General features: G+C 42.5%; 1 protein-coding gene across 1 annotated transcript; it reads right to left on the bottom strand.

Moving 5' to 3' along the window:
- Positions 1 to 345: 345 nt before the first annotated feature.
- TMEM17 (transmembrane protein 17) lies at positions 346 to 6690 on the bottom strand. Its single transcript, XM_006880959.1, has 4 exons — positions 6591 to 6690; positions 3630 to 3733; positions 3358 to 3471; positions 346 to 624 (listed from the first exon to the last, which is right to left on the bottom strand). Exons 1-4 carry the CDS (start codon positions 6688 to 6690, stop codon positions 346 to 348), a joined length of 597 nt encoding a protein of 198 aa, XP_006881021.1.
- Between the last annotated feature and the right edge of the window lie 12059 nt (positions 6691 to 18749).

The following is an 18749-nucleotide window of genomic DNA, read 5'->3' as shown; positions in this document are numbered from 1 at the left end:
GTTATGTGTCGTCGAGTCGTTTGCGACTCATAGCAACCCTCGAAGGAATGTAATAAAACTGGTTAATTGGGGTCACCAAGAGACAAATGTTTACACATCTGTAAGTCAATGACAACAACAACAAAAAAATTAAGCTATTTGGCATCAAGTGGACCCCATCTAGGTTTCAGGCTTACAGGTACGTGTAAACAGCCTTACCAAGCCCCGCCATCTTGGAATTTCAGACCAAGAGAGTGTACAACTCAAAATTCTTGTTTTGTCCTTTTTCTAATGCTAGATCTCGGATGTTTTCCTCTCTCAACCTTCTAGAAGAATCATGCCAATCTTTCACTCAACAGCACTGGGTCAAATCTCCTCTACACACGACCTCATCCTTCTCGTGTCCCCTCTGCTGGCAGAGAGCCGGTCAAAGTCTTGGAGGTGGAAGCGGGTCGCCAGCTGATTTACCATTTTCTTCAAGGTAAGAAAGGCTGTGACTACTTGGAAAGTGAGGAAGAGGACGAAGATGATATTCACCGCTTTCTCCATTGGCAAACTCTTTAAGCCTTCATTGAAGAGCAAGAAAAGAATTAAAGGCAGCTGTAACAGAAGGCTCAAAAGCCAAAAGCCAGCCAACTCGGGGACCTGCAATGACACACAGTGAGAGAAGCAACATCAATAAAGGACAGTCTTGTGTTCATAGAGAAAAGCAAGAACTCAACATCACGACAGCCTTCATCGGGTCAGGATCTACAGCCATTCAAAAGAAGTACGACCTACTTCCTTTCTCAGAAGCTGCAGGCCCGCTGGGTCAGAACTAACTTCTAAGAAAAAATCCTAGGGCATTGACTATACCATGGACGGCCACGTAACCAGGTTGCCAGGAGGCAGAGTTGACTTCACGGCACCTAACAAACAAGAAGGAAGCTCTGATAGCCAAAAGGTTAAGGAGCTGCACTGCCAGCCCAAAGGCACAAGGTTCGAATTCACCGGCTGCTCCAGTGAAGATGGGTAATCAACTCCTGTGCAATTTTCTGCCTCTGAACACCTGCTGGAGGGTCAGCTCTGAGTCGGTTCCGACTCAAAAGCACATACAATAACAACAGCCAAAAGAACAAGCAAATATGTCTTGGAATAAGTGTCGCCTGTGTGCTCCTTAGAGGCAACGACAGTGAAAGATCACCTTACGTTCTTTGGGTGTGCTGTCAGGAGGGGGCTAGTTCATGGAAAAAGACCTCGTGCAGAAGGTCAGCAAAAGAGTGGGAGACCCTCAACAGGATGGACTGGCGTGGTGATTATAACAATGGCTCAAGCGTCTCAGAGAATGGGGAGGCTGCAAGGTTGGGCAAATGCTGTGCACAGTGGCAGCTGACTCAACAGCACTCAACACCAATCACAAACGCAAGCCTGGAAGGAGCTCTGGTGGTGCAGCGGTTATGCTGTTAAACAAAGGAACAGCAACTTCCAACCACCAGCTGCTCTGTGGGAGAACAACGGGGCTGTATGCTTCCACAAAGATTACAGGCTCCATCCATCTGCCCAAAGATGCCGAAGGGACAGCAGGCCAAGGAGGAGGAAGGCCAAAGACAAGAAGGTGGTCCCCGCACCTGCCATGGTCAAGAAGGTGCTGAATCCCCGGATTGAGAAAAGGCCCAAGAACTCTGGCATGGGGGAGGACATCCCACCCCAAAGGGACCTTACCCACTTTGTCAAATGGCCTCACCATATCCGTCTCCAGTGGCAAAGGGCAATCCTCTACCAATGATCCAAGGTACAACCTGCCGTTAACCAGCTCACTCAGGCCTTGGGACGCCCACACTGCTACTCAGCTGCTGACTCTGACTTACAAGCCCCACTGGAGACCAAGCAGGAGAAGCAGCAGAGGCTGTTGGCCCGGGCTGAGAAGAAGGCTGCTGGCAAAGGAGACGCCCTGGCCACAAGAACCCCTGTCCTCCGTGCAGGGGTGAATACTGTGCCCACCCTGGTGGAGAACAAGAAGGCCCAGCTGGTGGTGATCACACACGATGTGGACCCCATCGAGCTGGTGGTCTTCCCCTCGGCCTTGGGTCATAAGATGGGTGTTCCCTACCACACTGTCAAGGGCAGGGCCAGGCTGGGCCTCCCTGTCCATCAGAAGACCTGCATCTCCACCACGTAGGTCAACGTGGAAGACAAAGGTGCGCTGGCGAAGCTGGTGGAAGCCATCAGGACCAATTACAAGGGCGGATATGATGAGATCCGCCACCACTGGGGAGGCAACGTCCTGGGGTCCAAGTCGGGGCCCGCTTCGCCAAGCCGCAGAAGGCCAAGGCCAAGGAACTCACCACCAAACTGGGCTGATGTACACACCAACTTTTCTGTTCAGAAGGATAAAATTATCTTCCCAGGGAAAAAAAAAAAATCAAAACATCATGGGACAGTTCTGCTCTGCCCCTAGGGAGCCACCTGGGTTATCACATCCGGGTTAGCACACTCGGGTTAGCACACCTGGGCTAACACGTGAGGATGCTCTATTCAAGGAGCCCTGGTTCACAATGTGTCCGGCTGCCAACTGGCAAACTTGGCAGCTCAGGGAGGGAGGGTAAGGTTCTGATCTGTAGTTCAGAGGGTTGTCATGAGTCGTGTAACAACCTCATAAATGCAAGCTTCAGAAGGCAGACTAAATGCTGTGAGAAAGAAAACAAGAAGACGGTTAGGATAAGTGAAAAGAGAAACTTCCAGGATATGGGCCTTTAAAGTTGGGTCAGAGGAGGAAGATGCAAGAAAGCAGGTAAGTGAAAATGCAGGAGGAGCAGGCGAGGCAATCAACGCCTGGAATGAGTGCTCAGGTCAGGAACCAGCAGGAGACGCAGGAACACGAGCTGGGTGCGGCCTAATTAGGAAGAGCCTGGAAAAGCCGCAGAAACCTTTAGGCATCAGCCCTAAACTCTGATTAAAAGAAATGCCAAGCACATGATGACGCAGAGAAAGAGTCACTGTATTTGGGATGGGAAATTGGTTTATAATATATCCTTACTCAGGAAACAACCATGTTTTACTGACTTTATTTTCAAGAATGACATGAAAGAGACAAGGAAAAAGTGTCAGTTTATAAGTGCTTGCAAGGCCTAGCTATTTTATATAAATGATTTGTTTTAACCCCAACACGTCGGTGAGTCTGTGAGGTAAGTAATATTCCCCACCCCCCTCCATTTTAGCTGTGAGGAAACACTGTTTTGAGAGTTTAAGCAAACTGATCTCAGTGATAAAAGAAGAGATATTAAAGTCGGGGTTTAAATTCAGGTCCTACTTTTCACACCACCTGGCAGTGCCTTCTCCTTGCTGTGAAAACTCTACTGAATTGACAAGCAGATGAACAGAAAATAAGGGAGCACCTACCTTCTCCTGCAGGTTACCCATGTAGCCCAGGTACAAGCGGATGGCCTCAATCAAGCTGACCAGAATGATAATAGTGACCACAATGAACTTGTAGTAGTCAGGCAAGATTGAATACTGTAAAACAAACACAAACACGTGCATAAGATCTCACATACTGCTAAACACAGCGGGCGTAGAAGGCAATAATCGGGACCTTCACTTTCTTGCCAGTGTAGTGGTGTCAGGGACGGGCCGAGACCCCAGCGTTGATGGTGAGTGAAGCCGACCCTCACCTTCATATGAAGCATCACCACGCTGGTCACCCACCAAAGTGGGAAAAAGTAGGTGTTAAAATACAGCGACATCTGCAGCGCCAAGCTGGAGACCATGTCTTCATCTATAAGAGAACAGAGAGGAAAGATTGGAAAACATAAATCAATGGTTTCTATTGAAGCATTGTCTGACATATTTGGGGCATGTTGCAAGGAGGGACCAGTCCTCAGGGATGTCATGCTTGGGAGGGTGGAGGGACAGCGCAAGAAAGGAAGACCCTGGATGAGATGGATTGACTCAGTGACTGGGGTAGCGGGGGTAGATGTGTCAGAGACAATAAGGTTGGCACAGGTTAGAGCAGCATATATAGGGCTGTTGCACACAGGGTCACTATGAGTCGCAAACGACTCGACAGCACATAACAACAACAAAGACACAATAGTAACAACAGTAAGTGAATTTACAAGAAAATTTTAGGATCATTATGGAGAACTCCACAAAGTTTTCCTGTTTGGAATATTAAACCAATATTCCTCTGGAACCTTCTTCAGACACAACTTCCACTATTAATTTGTTTACATACCACAAATCCTTTGATTCCTTAGAATTAAAAACTACAGCACAGGTCGACAAAACTCCAAATTTTATGTTTCTTTTTAAATCCCTGACAGTGAAGGTGACATTAATCATGATATGATTTTGCTGGTGTTTAAATGTTGGCTGTGGGGATGCTGTTGTGTTGTTAAGTGCCATCAAGTTGTAGACGACTCATAGCGACCCTGTGAACGAACGACCTTAACACCTGTTTAACTTTCATTATCTTCCCAAATTCACAGTTTCCAGAGGCAAGCTATTTTGGAAGCGGATGCCACTCCTGCTGCCAAGCCTGTTTTAATCGGGGAGCTCCACCAAACACTGTCCATCACGGGTAACCATTACTGCATTTGATACACCAGTGACACAGTGTTCAGCATCACACCAACCACAAGTTACCTCTGTACAGCAAATGGACAGACAAGTGCTATACCATATGTTTCCTATTTGTCAATTGTTCTGTAGTTTCCACATTCTGTTGGGTCACCTTTCTTTGGGATAGGAACAAATATCGATCTCTTCCAGTCAGTTGGCCAAGTGGTTGTTCTCCAGATTTCTTGGCACAACTTGGTGAGCACGTCCAGGGCAGCATCTGTTAACTGAAATATGTCAATTGGTATACCATCTATTCCTGGAGCCTTATTTTTTGCCATTTCCTTCAAAGCAGCCTGAACTTCTTCTTTCATCACCATAGGCTCTTGCTCATATTTCGTTTCATGAAATTCTTCTGTGTCTTCCAATTCCTTTTGATACATTAATAATATATAACAAAAATTGAAGAATAATGTCTCATGTTGCATGAAAATCATATGAAGTTAAAATTCCAGATGTCTAAAGAGGAAAACCTACTCACTGTCAAAAAACCAAATATATATGTTCTGAAAAGGGTGCAGCCAGAGTGCTCCCTGGAGGCAAAGATTACCAAGCTTCATCTTCCATACTCTGGACATGTAGCGAGGCCTCAGAGAGGGCCATCATGCTTGGAAAGATGGAGGGTCAGGAAAGGAAGACCTCCAATGAGATGGCTTGAAACAGTGACCAGCAATGGGCTTTAGGGTCTCAAGAGATATTACACAGGACAGGGCTGGGATCAGGATGGCTGGTCACAGGGTAGCTATGAGTCGTACTGGACTAGACAACAACAACATGCCAATTACTGTCACTGCTACAGACACAGAGCGCTTGCAAAGCCTGAAACATTTATCAAATGGTGCCGCAAATGACGGCTACTTGCCTTCCCGCACATGTTTTTAAGCACGGTCATCAATTTAACTGGCCTTTTCTGGAGAAGGTTTGCTCACCCCTGGTTTAAATCACAACCTTCAGAATCTGTTCACCCTGCTTTAGAATCAGAAGCTTAACAACTAAATTTTTTTCCCCATTATGCGTCTTCTCTGGACTACCTAAATTAGGAAGAGGCTGAAAACTTGGACAAGTAATCAAGGTGAAGAAATAAAACTATAGGACTGTTTTCTGACCCTTTACTTAAAAAAAAAAATCCCTAAAAGTGGAAGATGCCTACTTCTGAGCAGAGTTGAGTGATGAAAACGCCAAGAGTTTGGTCGGAAAGTATGCTACCTAACATCAGGACTGGGGAGGAAATGACAAGTTATCACTTGCCATCCTGTTGAATGTGGCAAGCTGGTATTTTACTACTGTTATTGTTGATTGCCAAGTCTACTCATAGCGATTCTATGAATAAAAGGCCTGAAGCCTTTCTATAACTATCTACATATATCATAGTTTCCAGAGGCACGTTGTTTAGAAAATGAGAGCCACTCCTGCTTCCAAATTTTGTTACTAGATTCAGGAAAAGAGCTATCAATCTATATTGTGTATTCAGATAGAGGACTTCTCCAGGCAAGGAGCTTTTGTTGAAGGCAGCTGTCACTCTGGAGTGGTTTATAATGACTGATTACAAAATACTTTCCCCCATTTCTTCCTGTGGAAAGACAGCCTTGCAGAGGAGGGAGCTTGGGCTGCTGGGGGAAGAGAAAAGGGGAGGGGCTTTGACAGGAGTCTGGGGGAGGTAGTGATGGTGGCGGACGTCCTGATTCCGGCCAGCAAATCCAGAGCGGAGGCAGGGGTGACTCAGGTGGGCCAGGGCAGAGGCGCGGGTGGGCATCGACCACCTCGCCTCCCGCAAGGTCCAGGGCGATGTGCTGCGCGCGCGCAGCGCGCCCCGCGGGCCCGAGCACGAGCAGCCCCACGCCGCTCCCGTGTCAGGCCCGGCCCGGCCCTTTTCGGAAGGGCGCGCGCGCCGCATCACGGAGTCGCCGCTGAAGGCGGAACCACCATCTTAGATGAGGGCACAATCGGGCCGCTCCAAAGCCCGCGCCCGGCCCGGGGCTAGCCACACCCCCCTGCTCCGGGCCTTGGCCACTCACCCGGACCCTCGTCGTTCTCCGGCCCGGTCCGGTTCGAGTCGCTGAACATGGTGCGGCTGAAGTTGCCCAGCCGCTGGCGGACCGGATCGGGCAGCTCCATGGCTGGGCCTCGGGACCCCTCACCCCTCACTTGCAGTCTAGTCTGCGGGCGTCGCGCCGTGGGTTCCCATGGTAACCGAGCCGCGCTGTGGAGCCGCCCCCGGGATGGAGCCGCCCGGATGGGGCGGCGCGGGCGCCCCGGCCGCCTTCCCAGCTGCAGATTCCTCACCCCCGATCCCACGCCATCCACTAAAACACCACCCAAATAATACAGACAGACAGACAGACAGACGCGCTGCAGATCATCGTAACCCGGGATTCCTCACACCGTGCCTGGCCGTTTAAAGCGGAGCAATTTTTTTCTGCAGGAAACGATAGAGAATGTTCTAGATCCCGATGCGCTAAGCCTGGGAATTCTATGGGTGATGGTGTAACTCGATGTGTGATGGGGTGTGTGTGGTTTGATTTTGTAAGAATTTATTTAATATAAACAAGACAAAAAACACAAGAATTAGCCACACCTGGACCAATACAGGAAGAAAAGATTTTTTAAAAACCCACCCCAAACCAACCCTAAACACAAAGGGGAATTGATGAAATGTGTTAGAGCAATGGTGAATCCCTTTTTTAAAAGCAGCAAAACGAGATAGCAAGGAGCCTAATTAAGCCTAATTTGTGTGTAAATAGAAGGGTGGGGAGAGGTAGGAGCCTTTGCTCAGTGGCTCAAAAAAACTAGAATAACACAAAACGCTTAGTAATAGTCTTAATCTCTGCATTAAGAGATAGTGATTTACATATTCTTTAAATGCTTATACATTTCTCAGTTTTCTCTCAGGTAAGATTGCAACTATTTGTTGTTATTCCAGGCCCAATAGACCCCACAGAATATACTAAATTTATAATATATAATATACTTTTTGTTCTTCTGGATTTCCAGTCATTTATTGGTGTATATATAATATAATTTTCAGAGAGTTGTTGTGGATTCAGCGTTGAGCTGCTAGTTGAAAGTTAGACAATTTCAATCCACTAGCTGTCTTGCTGGGCCAAGACAAGCCGTTTGATTTACAGTCTTGGAAACTCTAAATAGCTTTTCTTCTCTGTCCTTTAATGTAAGCCAGACTCTACCGAAGGGTAGTGGCTTTCGTTTCTGTAATACACATACAGAATAGGACACAAATGGAATATCATGTGTATCCAGTACACTAAACAAACAGAGCGACACCAGCTGTGGGGGGTTAGCACCTCAGAGGGAAGACTCCCCGAGGTTTGTGTTCACAGACAGACCAAAGACTTCAGAGGGTTAGCTATGGGTTGGTTTTGACTTGATGAAACACAAAAACAACTCCCAATACTTAATTAGGTTAAAGATTGCTTATGCTGATGGAATGCATAACCTAAGGGGAAGGATCATCATCTGCTTAGTCTTTATGTAGTTTTTCAAGTTAGACTAAAAGAAAGGACAAGGGTCAGTTGGCCCCGGAGCTGTACACTAGGAAAAGAAACTAAAAATGCAAGTCTAATGAGAACTCAACTAGCTTAGCACAGATGCAATAATTTTGAGTCATTTTGATACACTATCATATACAAGCACTCCTGTTGAGTATGAAATAGGAATAAAAGGTCTAAATGAGCATGCCCACACCTTTGCAATTCTTCTTCAAGGATTTTTTTTAACTAACCTTTGTAATGTGTACTCTAAGTTGTTATGTGTCATCGAGTCGCCTGAGACTAAAAACGACCGTATGTACAACAGCTCTGAACCCTCCTCTATCTTGAGCCAGTCTCACTGTCTCAGACACATCTCTCCTCATTACCCCAGTTACTGTGTCAATCCATCTCATCCCCGGTCTTCCTCTCCTGAACAGTCACACCACCCTTCCAAGCATGATGTCCTTCTCCAAGGTCTGATCCTTCTTGGCCACGTGCCCAATGTATATGAGACAGAGCTTCAAAATCTTAGCCTCCAAGGAGAAACTTGGTTTCACCCTCTCCAAAACAGACCTATTTGCTTTCTTGGCAGTCTATGATATGTTCAAGACTCTTCTCCAGCACCACAACTCAAAGGCAACAATTCTGTCATCTTTGGTGATTGTCCAGCTCTCTGATGCATAGCAAGTAATTGCAAAGACCATGGCTTGGATCAGGTGTACCTTAGTCTTCAACCTGACTTTGTTGCTCTTCAACACTTTTGAGTGTCCTTGACAGCAGCCTTCCCCAGAGCAATTTGTCTTTTGATTTCTCATGTGATCACCTAATGAGTCATTTCAGACATTAGTTTGTAAATCAGAGATCATAATATCTAATTGTTTTATTTGATGTAAACATTATACCATTAAATAAGACTATAAATTATAAAGTCCATGGTCTTCACAATTATGTTCTATGCATCAGAAAATTTTGGAAGCAGGAGTAGCATCCATTTCCTAAACAACATGCCCCTGGAAACTCTATGAACTTTGATAAATGAGAATAGTTATAGAAAGGCTTTCAGGCCTTTTGTTCATAAGGTCACTATGAGTTGTGCTCGATTTGATGGGAATGAACACCAACAACATCAGAAAGTTGGACAACGACTAAAGATAATAGGAGAATTGATGCTTTTGAGCTATGATTCTGGAGCAGAATATTGAATATACCATGGACTGCTAGCAAAACAAACAGATTTAACCTAGAGAGGGTGAGGCCAGGCTGCTCATTGGAGGCAAGGATTCTGAAGCTTCATTTGACATACTTTGGGTATGTTGCAAGACAGGACCAGTTCTTAGAGAGGGACCACATGCATGGGAGGGAGGAGAGGCAGCACAAGAGAAGAAGACCCTGGATGAGATGGATTGACTCTGTGACTTGGGTAATAGGGGTAGATGTATCAGAGGCAATCAGGTTGGCACAGGATAGAGCAGGGTTCAGAGCTGTTGTTTACAGGATTGCTGTGAGTTGCAGGCGACTTGACAGCACACAACAACAATAATACATCTGTTAAGATGATTTTTATAAAGGAGACGCACCTACAGAGGAGTGAAATTATGCTAGCATTTAATTTCCCAGTTCTCCTGTCTCATCTACCTGTATTGATTTTCTCATAACAATTGTTAAGTGAATATGTGCTGTTGAGTCAGAACCAAGTACTAGCTGACCCTCCAGTGAGTTTGTAGAGATGATTGTGTGGGAAGAGCAGTGTATGTGATTATCCATGAAATGCTCCATGTATGCTAATGAAATTTATCAAAAACTTGAGTGAATTATGTTGAAAATTCTTCCCAGCACTGAAAAAAAGAAGTGGCATATGTTGTCCAGGTTATAAATATGTCATCATAATCTAAGAGGTAAAAATTGATGGGCTCATTGATGATTTTCTCTTTTAGTATCCAAATATCCTGTTATAAGCATACTTTTCATATTTAGAAAAAGGCCTCACCAAAAAGATAAATTGAGTGCAAGAGGCAATGATGGTGAAGAAATTTATTGGAGAAAAGAGTTTTGTGAAGAAAAATGTGTGGACAGAATCCTTCTGTGACTGTTGTGATAAATGCCCCACGAAGTTCAAAAAGCTTTCCAAATATTATTTTGAGAGCTGATTCTCAAAATAAATATGCACCTTTACATTAATGAAATACTGAAGAACAGAAGAAAAAATTCATTTTCACAGAATCAGGAGGCCAGTACAAATTGGGGTTTTCTTTCTGGATATGCTACTATTTCAGGTTTCAAAGAGAAAAATATGAAACTACCGTTCTTAGAATCCTAAGAATTATTCCCAGTGAATTTAATATGCACTGACTCGACACTTAACAATATGGTTACGTTCTAAAGACCAGACTGTTGACTAAAAATTGTCATTAGGTGAAAATGGAGGTTGGCCACATCAGATCACAGCTTGATGGCATTATTATGTACCTGCCAAATTTACTCTTTCTTTTCATTCTTTCTCAGTGCCATAGAAAATCAGAATTGACTCCTAGCTGGCCCTCAATTTAGCTATGCCAAGGAATCGCCAGTACTGGAAGTCACGCGGGAGGAGATTACTAATCTTTCTCCCAAGGAGCTTCTGGTGGATTCAAACCAGCAGAGAAGTGCAGCCTTGAGGTTATCAGTACAGCTTCCTGGAGGCTATGTCACAAAATCTCCCTGAATCTTGTTTTTACATAGTGACAGTCCAGCCAAGTTATCCTGCATTGATCTCTTTTTGCTCCTTGTCATTTGTTACATGTTAATGCACACAATTAGTCAGATAGTAGATTTCTTCACAACCAACTAAATGCGAGATGTTGGATAACAAAGTGGTGAGGAGTAGGTGTGTGTTATTGTTAGATGGCTTCGAGTCCTGTGTGCCTCATAGCCACCCTGTGAACAACATAGGGTTGTTTCTGTTGCCGGCCTCACTGTCTCTGACACACTTGAGCCCATTGCTGCAGTCACTGTGTCAATCCACCTCACTGGGGGAGCCTTCCTCTCTTTCACTGACCCTCTACCTTTCCAAGCATGGCATCCTTTACCAAGGAATAGCGTCTCCTAACAATATGTCCAAAGTATAAGCAACAAAATGTACCCATCCTTGGCTATAAAGAGCACTCTGTTTGCCCTTTTCCAAAATGTACCTGTTCGTTATTTTGGCAGCCCATGTAATATTCAGCCCTCTTCTCCAACACCACAACTCAAAAGCATCATTTCTTCTTCTGTCATCCTTATGCATTGTCCAACTCTCAAATGAAGAGCAAATAATTGAGAAACCATGGCTTGAATCAGGTGCACCTAAGTCTTTAAATGGATATCATTGCTCTTCATTATTTTGGAGAGGTTCCTGACAGCAGACATACCCACAGTACTATGTCTCCTGATCTCCTGACTGCTAGTACTAAGGGTGTTGATTGCAGGTCCAAGCACCTATAAAATGAAATTGTTTACTCCCTAAGTTCATGGTAAAGTTCTGAGTAATAACTTCTACTTATGCTTCTGATTTACTTTCTTCAATACTTTTTACCCATTAAAAAAATGTCCGAAGACTTTGACAAGAGGTGACCTTATCTATTAATAATATGTTATCTTCTATGACAAGGAGTTATTTAAATTACTCTTTGGCATAATAATAAAGATATAAATTCTTCCACTTGGAGCTAATCAAGAGTTCAGATGTAATAACTTTAACGAGCACATCATTTAACTTATTGTCTTAAAATGAACTCTGAGATATTCTTCAGAACTGAGATAATTTTAAAAGATAAATTATATATCTGGATAGAAGATAAGGCAGGCTATGAAGTACATAAAAAAGGACTTCATAAAAAGAGTTTTTCATCTATTTTAAGGCCAGCTCTGATATTTTGAATTCAAAGGCATTCCCATTGAGAATTTCTAGTGGAGAATGATATCCCTTTTAAAATACTGTTTCTATTTTAATTTTTTTTTCTCTGTGGTATTTCTTTGTGTCTGCCCACGACATTGCTCATCTGCTGCGTCCAGCAGCTGCTGCAGGCACACCAACCTGTGGAGAAGATGGGAAAGCCAAGCGAGAGGACGAAAATCAGGGGAGCAAAACCCACTGAAGAAAACCTCAGCTCTGCCAAGGGAATTGCGATATTGATTAGAAGCAAGTTGTCGTAAGCTCTAGTGAGTCACTGTGTCAATCCATCTTGTTGAAAGTCTTCCTTTCTTTCTCTAACCCCTCCACCTTTCCCAGACTGATGTCTCTTTCCAAGGCCCCTCCTGACAACATGCCCCGAAGTATATGAAACAAAGTTTCACCGTCTTCGCCTCTGACGAGCACCCTGTTTGCACTTCCTCCAAGACCCACTTGTTTGTTCCTTTGGCTCTATAAACAAAGTAAAAACACCTTCCAGTTCCTCCAGGAGATTTCCAAGGTTATGTTCTCTGTGGAAGCAGATTGCTTCGTCCTTGGCCTGCAGAGCAGTTAGCCAATTTGAACCGGCAGCCTTTGCTTAACCGCCCAGGATTAACCAGTGCACCAGTAGCACTCTTCCTCAGCAGAGGGAGCTATTCGGATTGCTCTAGTATAGAGGAGTAGAGGGTACTGAGAGTCAGACGGGGTTAACTGGAGAAGCAACAGTATCCTAAACAGAGAGAGTGCAGCTTTCCATGAAACATATGACGCCTGTGCTGCATTTCTTCTTTCCACTCCAATATCAGAGGAGAAGCATGAGAAAGAGAGAGAAAGAAAGTTGATTAGAACAGCTCCCTACCCTCCCTCACCCTAGACCAGGCAACATATTTACTCATCTTTCTACAAAACAAGGGGAGGGGAAGGAAATGCTTTGAATTCAGTTTGAAGCTTAAATTGAAGAGAAACAGAGCTGAAATGCCACACTAGGATGGTAAAGATGCTAATAAAGAAATAGAGTCAAACCAATGAATCGTTGAAGGAGTTGACATCTGGGGGGGAAAGTGTGGGAAAGGAGCACAGCACCAAGGGAATACTATTGGAAAAATAAAGCCATTTTGTATTTATAGCTATATTAAGTTTATGAGACTCATTCATGCTATAGCATATAGCAGCAGTGTGGAGTTGCCTGGGGAAAGCGGTCTAAGGCTTCTGCTGTCAGAAACCTCTCCAAAGAGGCAAAAGACCCTGAATAAGCAAAACACTTCTGAGAAACAAAAACGAGGTTGGAGGCCTAGCACTCACTGATTTAAAAACTTACTACACAGCAGTAGAAACCAAAACAGCATGGTATTGGTACAATGACAGGCATAGAGACCAATGGAACAGAATTGAGAACCCAGAAATAGACCCAGCTATCTATGGTCAACTGATATTCGACAAGGACATCAAAGATATCAGATGGGGAAATGATAACCTCTTCAACAAATTGGTGCTGGCAAAACTGGACTTCCACCCGCAGAAAGCTGAAACAGGATCCACATCTCACATCATACCCAAAAATCAGCTCAAGGTGGATCAGAGACCTGGGAGTAAAACCCAAAACCATAATATTCATAAGAGACAAACTGGGATCGAGCTTAGAAGTGCTAGTCCAAGATATAAAGAGACTTCCAAATACAACCAGAAATGTACAATCTGAAGAGGATAAAATTGATGCCTGGGACCTTCTCAAGATTAAATCCATGTGTGCATCAAAAACTTCTAGCAACAAGGTGAAAAGAAAACCCACAGACTGGGAAAAAACATTTGGTAACACCATCTCAGACAAGAGTCTTATAACAAAAGTTTACAGAATGCTACTGGGCCTCCACAAGAAAAGGCCGATAACCCAATTACAAAATGGTCAAAAGACATGGAAAAAATTTTCACAGAGGAAGATATTTGAATGGCAAACAGACACATGAAGAAATGTTCCAAATCACTGGCAGTAACAGAGATGCAAAGCAAAACCATAACGAGATATCATCATCTCATTTGAGTAACATTGGCAAAGTTTAACAGGACAGCAAGTAATAGATGTTGGAGAGGATGGGGCGAGAAAGGAACCCTTGTACATTGTTGGTGGGATTGTAAAATAGTGCAACCATTCTGGAAGACAGTTTGGCGCTTCCTAAAAAAAGCTGAACATAGAAATTCCATATGATCCAGCTATTCCACTGCTTGGAATATACTCTGAGAAAATGAAAACTGAAGCACAAATGGAGAATTGTACACCAATGTCCATAGCAGCATTATTCACCATCACAAGAACAAGAAAACAGCCCAAACGTCTAGCCACAAACAAGTGGATTAAGAAATTATGGTACATTCACACAATGGAATACTATACAACACACAGGAGCAATGATTTTGTAAATTATTACCTAACTTGGAGGGACTGGAGAACATTATGCTGAGTCCCACAAGGACAAATATAACTCAGTCCCACAAGGACAAATATTGTATAAAACCATTATTGTAGAATGAATATAAAGATCCAAGAGGGATAGGAGTGGTTGGAAGCAGAAGGAGGAGGATGTGCAGAGGAAGAAGATTAATCATGGGGTTGTACAATTTGTTGAGTGGGCGGAATGGGGGAAATTGAAAGAAAAGAAATCTCTCCAAAGTCCTAAAGAGCAACAATGTCAATCTAGAGACTAAAGTTCACCTGATTCAGGCAAGTGATCTTCACAATTACTTGCTATGCATCAGAGAGCTGGACAATGCCTAAGGATGCTAGAAGAAGAAACAATGCCTTTGAGTTGTGGTGCTGGAAAAGAGTAGTGAACATACCATGGACTGCCAAGAGAACAAACAGGTCTATCTTGGAGAGGGTGAAACCAGGCTGCTCCTTGGAGGTAAGGTTTTGAAGCTCTGCCTCACATACTTTGGGCATGTAGCCAGGAAAGGGACATCATGCTTGGAATGGTGGAGAGTCCGTGCAGGAGAAGACGACTCTCAATGAGATGGATTGACACAGCAACTGGGGTAATAGGATTAGGTGTGTCAGAGATAGTGAGACTAGCTCAGGAGAGGGCAGAATTCAGAGCTATTGTGCATAGGATTGCTAAGAGTTGAAGGTGACTGAATGACACCTAACAACAACAACAACTGTTGTTAGGTGTCATCACTCATATCAGCCCTATGAACAACAACAGTTTGGAAACTTACCCTATCCTACATTAATGGTGATAAATTATTTTGTTGTTGTTGTTAGGTGCCGTCAAGTCGCGGTAAATTATTTTTTTAATATAAATTCCTTTTTTAAATACGATTTTTACTATAAACACATTTTTAATAGTTTTGTCTTTTTCTCTCCACTGTATTTTCATTTAATCAGTTTGCATACAGAATTCATATACTTTGTATATCATTCATGTACACTGCACATCACACAATTCCACCTACATTTGCATTGTGTTTCAAATGAGACTCATGTACACTGTGTTTTATAAAATTAATCACCATTCATCTATGACTTATTACTCCATCTTTTCAGGTCTCTGTTGGATCTTTCATAATTCTTTCACAGCTCACTGCCCCCTCTTCTCGCCAAGCTTTGTTATCTTGTGATTTCTATGCTCTTCATGCTTGGAAGGGTGGAGGGACAGCTCAGGAGAGGAAGACCCCAGATGATATGGACTGATACAGTAGCTGGGGCAATGGGGTTGGTATGCTGAAATGAGTTAGACTAGCTCAGGACAGGACAGGCTTCAGGACTGATATACATAGGGTCCCTGTGAGTTGCAGGCAACTGAACAGCATATAACAACAACAACAGTACTGAGTACACCTCTCCCCTTCTCCCTTTTGAAATTTTGTCCATATCTTACTAGTTATCCCTCTGTTTTACAATAATGGTCTTATGCAGTATTTGTCCTTAGTGTTCTCTAGATTCTCCCATATTGTATAGTATTTTATAAAATCATTGCTATATTATTATTATTATTATTATTATTCCATTGTGTGAATATACCATCATTTCTCTATATTGTGTTTTTATCATTTTATTAGAAATATGTTCTCATTTTCATTAAGATCTCTTATTTCAGGGGTTACTAAAGAGTATATGGTTTTTATTTCTAGACACTAGCAAATTTCCAGTAATCTTTTTGGAATTGGTATCTACTTTAATTCTATTATAAGAAAATATATCCTGTAGTATTCCAATCCTTTGATATTTGTTAAAATTTGCTTTGTGAATCAACCTAAGGGCAATTTTTATAAAGGTTCACATATACGAGGAAAGTATGTTTTTTTGTTGTGAAATGCAATGTTCTAAACTTAAAGACAAATCCTTTGCTATTGACTCAAATGTGGCTCATAGAATTGGGTCAAGATTTTTTGATTGTGTTGTTCAAATCTTCTATAGCTTTACAGAATTTTTTTTGAGGGATAGGGAAGGAGGTCCTGCTTATTTTACTAGTCACTGAGAAAGAGAGATTTTAAAATTCTACTCTGTGAGTTTGTCTGTTTTTCCATTTAGAGCCATCAATATATACTACATAATATTTTGAAACCATGTTATTAAGAACTTAGAAATGAAGAATTATTATACTTTCTCATTGAATTAATATGTTTAACATTATAAAATGCCTCCTCTTTGTCCCTGTTGAACTTTTACTTTAAAGTATCTTGTCTTTATGAAATACTGCACAACATAAATGAAACAAGAGGGAATTATTCATGGTGACATAAATCAGTCACAAAGGGGAAATTATGGTGTAAGACCACTAATGCATAAAGCTAAGAAATGGTTTATGCACAGATACAATCAATCCTGGAGGGCTGACAGAGATGAGAAATGAGAGAGAGGAGAGCCAAAAAAAATTTTTTTAATACAAAGTACAAAAGGCCATGGTCTTAGTAATAACTTGCTGTGCATCAGAGAGCTGGACAATGACTATGAATGATAGAAGGAGAATTGATACCTTCAAGTTGTAGTGCTGGAGAAGTGTACTGAATATACCATGGACAGGTTCATCCTGGAAATAGTGAAAACAGGCTGCTCCTTGGAACAAGGATTCTGAAGCTCCATCTGACATGTTTTGGAGACACACACACTCACTCTCTCACACACACACACACAGAAAGGTTCTATCTTTTAAAAATAATGTACTTTGTATGTTGTTGTTGTTGCTGTTTTTATGTACCGTCAAGTCACAACTCATAGTGACCCTGTGATAGCACAACAGCTCTGAACTGTGCTCTATCTTGAGCCAACTTCATTTTTTCTACTACACCTACCTCCATTACCCCAGTTACAGACTTACTCAGACTCTTCCTCTTTAACACTGTCTCCCCACCCTCCCAAGCATGACATCCCTCTCCAAGGACTGGTCACTCCATGTAACATGGAGAGAAAGAAAGAGAGAGAGAGAGAGAGAACTTGGTTTACAGTCAGTATGTTCAACAGAATACACGTAGACTAATAGAAAGGGCAACTGAGGTAGAGCTTTCAAGTATGGAAATACAAAGGAAGAGGAACAGTTGTAAGCAGACACTAGTGACTGGAACATGGAATGTGAGAACCATGAATGTAGGAAAATTAGATATTGTTAAGAAAGAAATGGAAGGCATAAATATTGACATACTAGGTGTTGGTGAGATGAGATGGACCGGCATGGGGCATTTTGAGTCAGATCATCATATGATATATTACTCGGGCTTTCATAGTTTAAAAAGTCGTTTCTAGATCCGTCTTGAAGTACAATATTGTGAGTGACAGGATAATATACATATGCATAAAGGAAGTCCAGTGAATACCGTTATCATTCAGATATATGCACCAACAACCAGAGCCAAAGAAGAGAAAATAGATTATTTCTACCAACTTTTACAGTTGAAGATCGATTGAACATGCAACCAAGATGCATTGATAATAATGAGTGACTGGAATGCAAAAGTTGGGAACAGAGAAGAAGAATCTGTAGTTGGAAAACATGGACTAGGAGACAGAAATGAAGCTGGAGATAGAATGAATTTTGCACAATCAATGACTTATTCATTGCGAATACATTTTATAATAAACATAAACACAGGTTATACACATGGATTTCACCTGATGGTATGCATAGGAATCAGATTGATTACATCTGCGGAAAGAACCGCTGGAGAGCCTCAATATCAGCTGTGAAAATCAGACCAGGAGCTGATTGTGGAACAGATCACCAACTACTCGTATGCAAATTCAAGTTGAAGCTGAGTAAAATTAAACCAAAATCCACGGGAACCAGAATATGACTTTAAGTCTATCCCACTTGAATTTCAGAATCATCTCAGGAACAGGTTTGAGGCCTTGAACACTAATGAGCAAAGACCTGATGAGTTGTGGAAGGATGTCAAATGAATCATCCAGGAAGAGTGCAAATGGTCATTACAAAGACAGAAGAGGAAGAAAAGACCAAAATGGATGTCGGAAGAAACTCTGAATATTGCACTGGAGCGCAGAGAAGCCAAAGCACAGGGAAGAATTCAAGATACTAAAGAGCTGAACAGAAGATTCCAAAAGGCAGCACGGGATGACAAAGCAAAATATTACAATGAAATGTGTAAGGAGTTGGAGTCAGAAAATCAAAAGGTCTGAACTTGCTCAGCATTTCTTAAGCTCAAGAAACTGAAGGACAAATTCAAACCTCGAGTTGCTGTAATCAAGGATGCTTTAGGCAGAATATTAAATGATCCAGGAAGTATTAAAAGAAGATAGAAAGAATATACTGAGTCACTGTATCGAAAGGAATTGG

Source organism: Elephantulus edwardii, unplaced genomic scaffold (genome assembly GCF_000299155.1).
Source record: "Elephantulus edwardii isolate Elephantulus edwardi_28Jun2011 unplaced genomic scaffold, EleEdw1.0 scaffold00011, whole genome shotgun sequence".
NCBI classification, from domain to species: Eukaryota; Metazoa; Chordata; class Mammalia; order Macroscelidea; family Macroscelididae; genus Elephantulus; species Elephantulus edwardii.
This window is presented reverse-complemented; position numbering and strand designations above follow the sequence as displayed.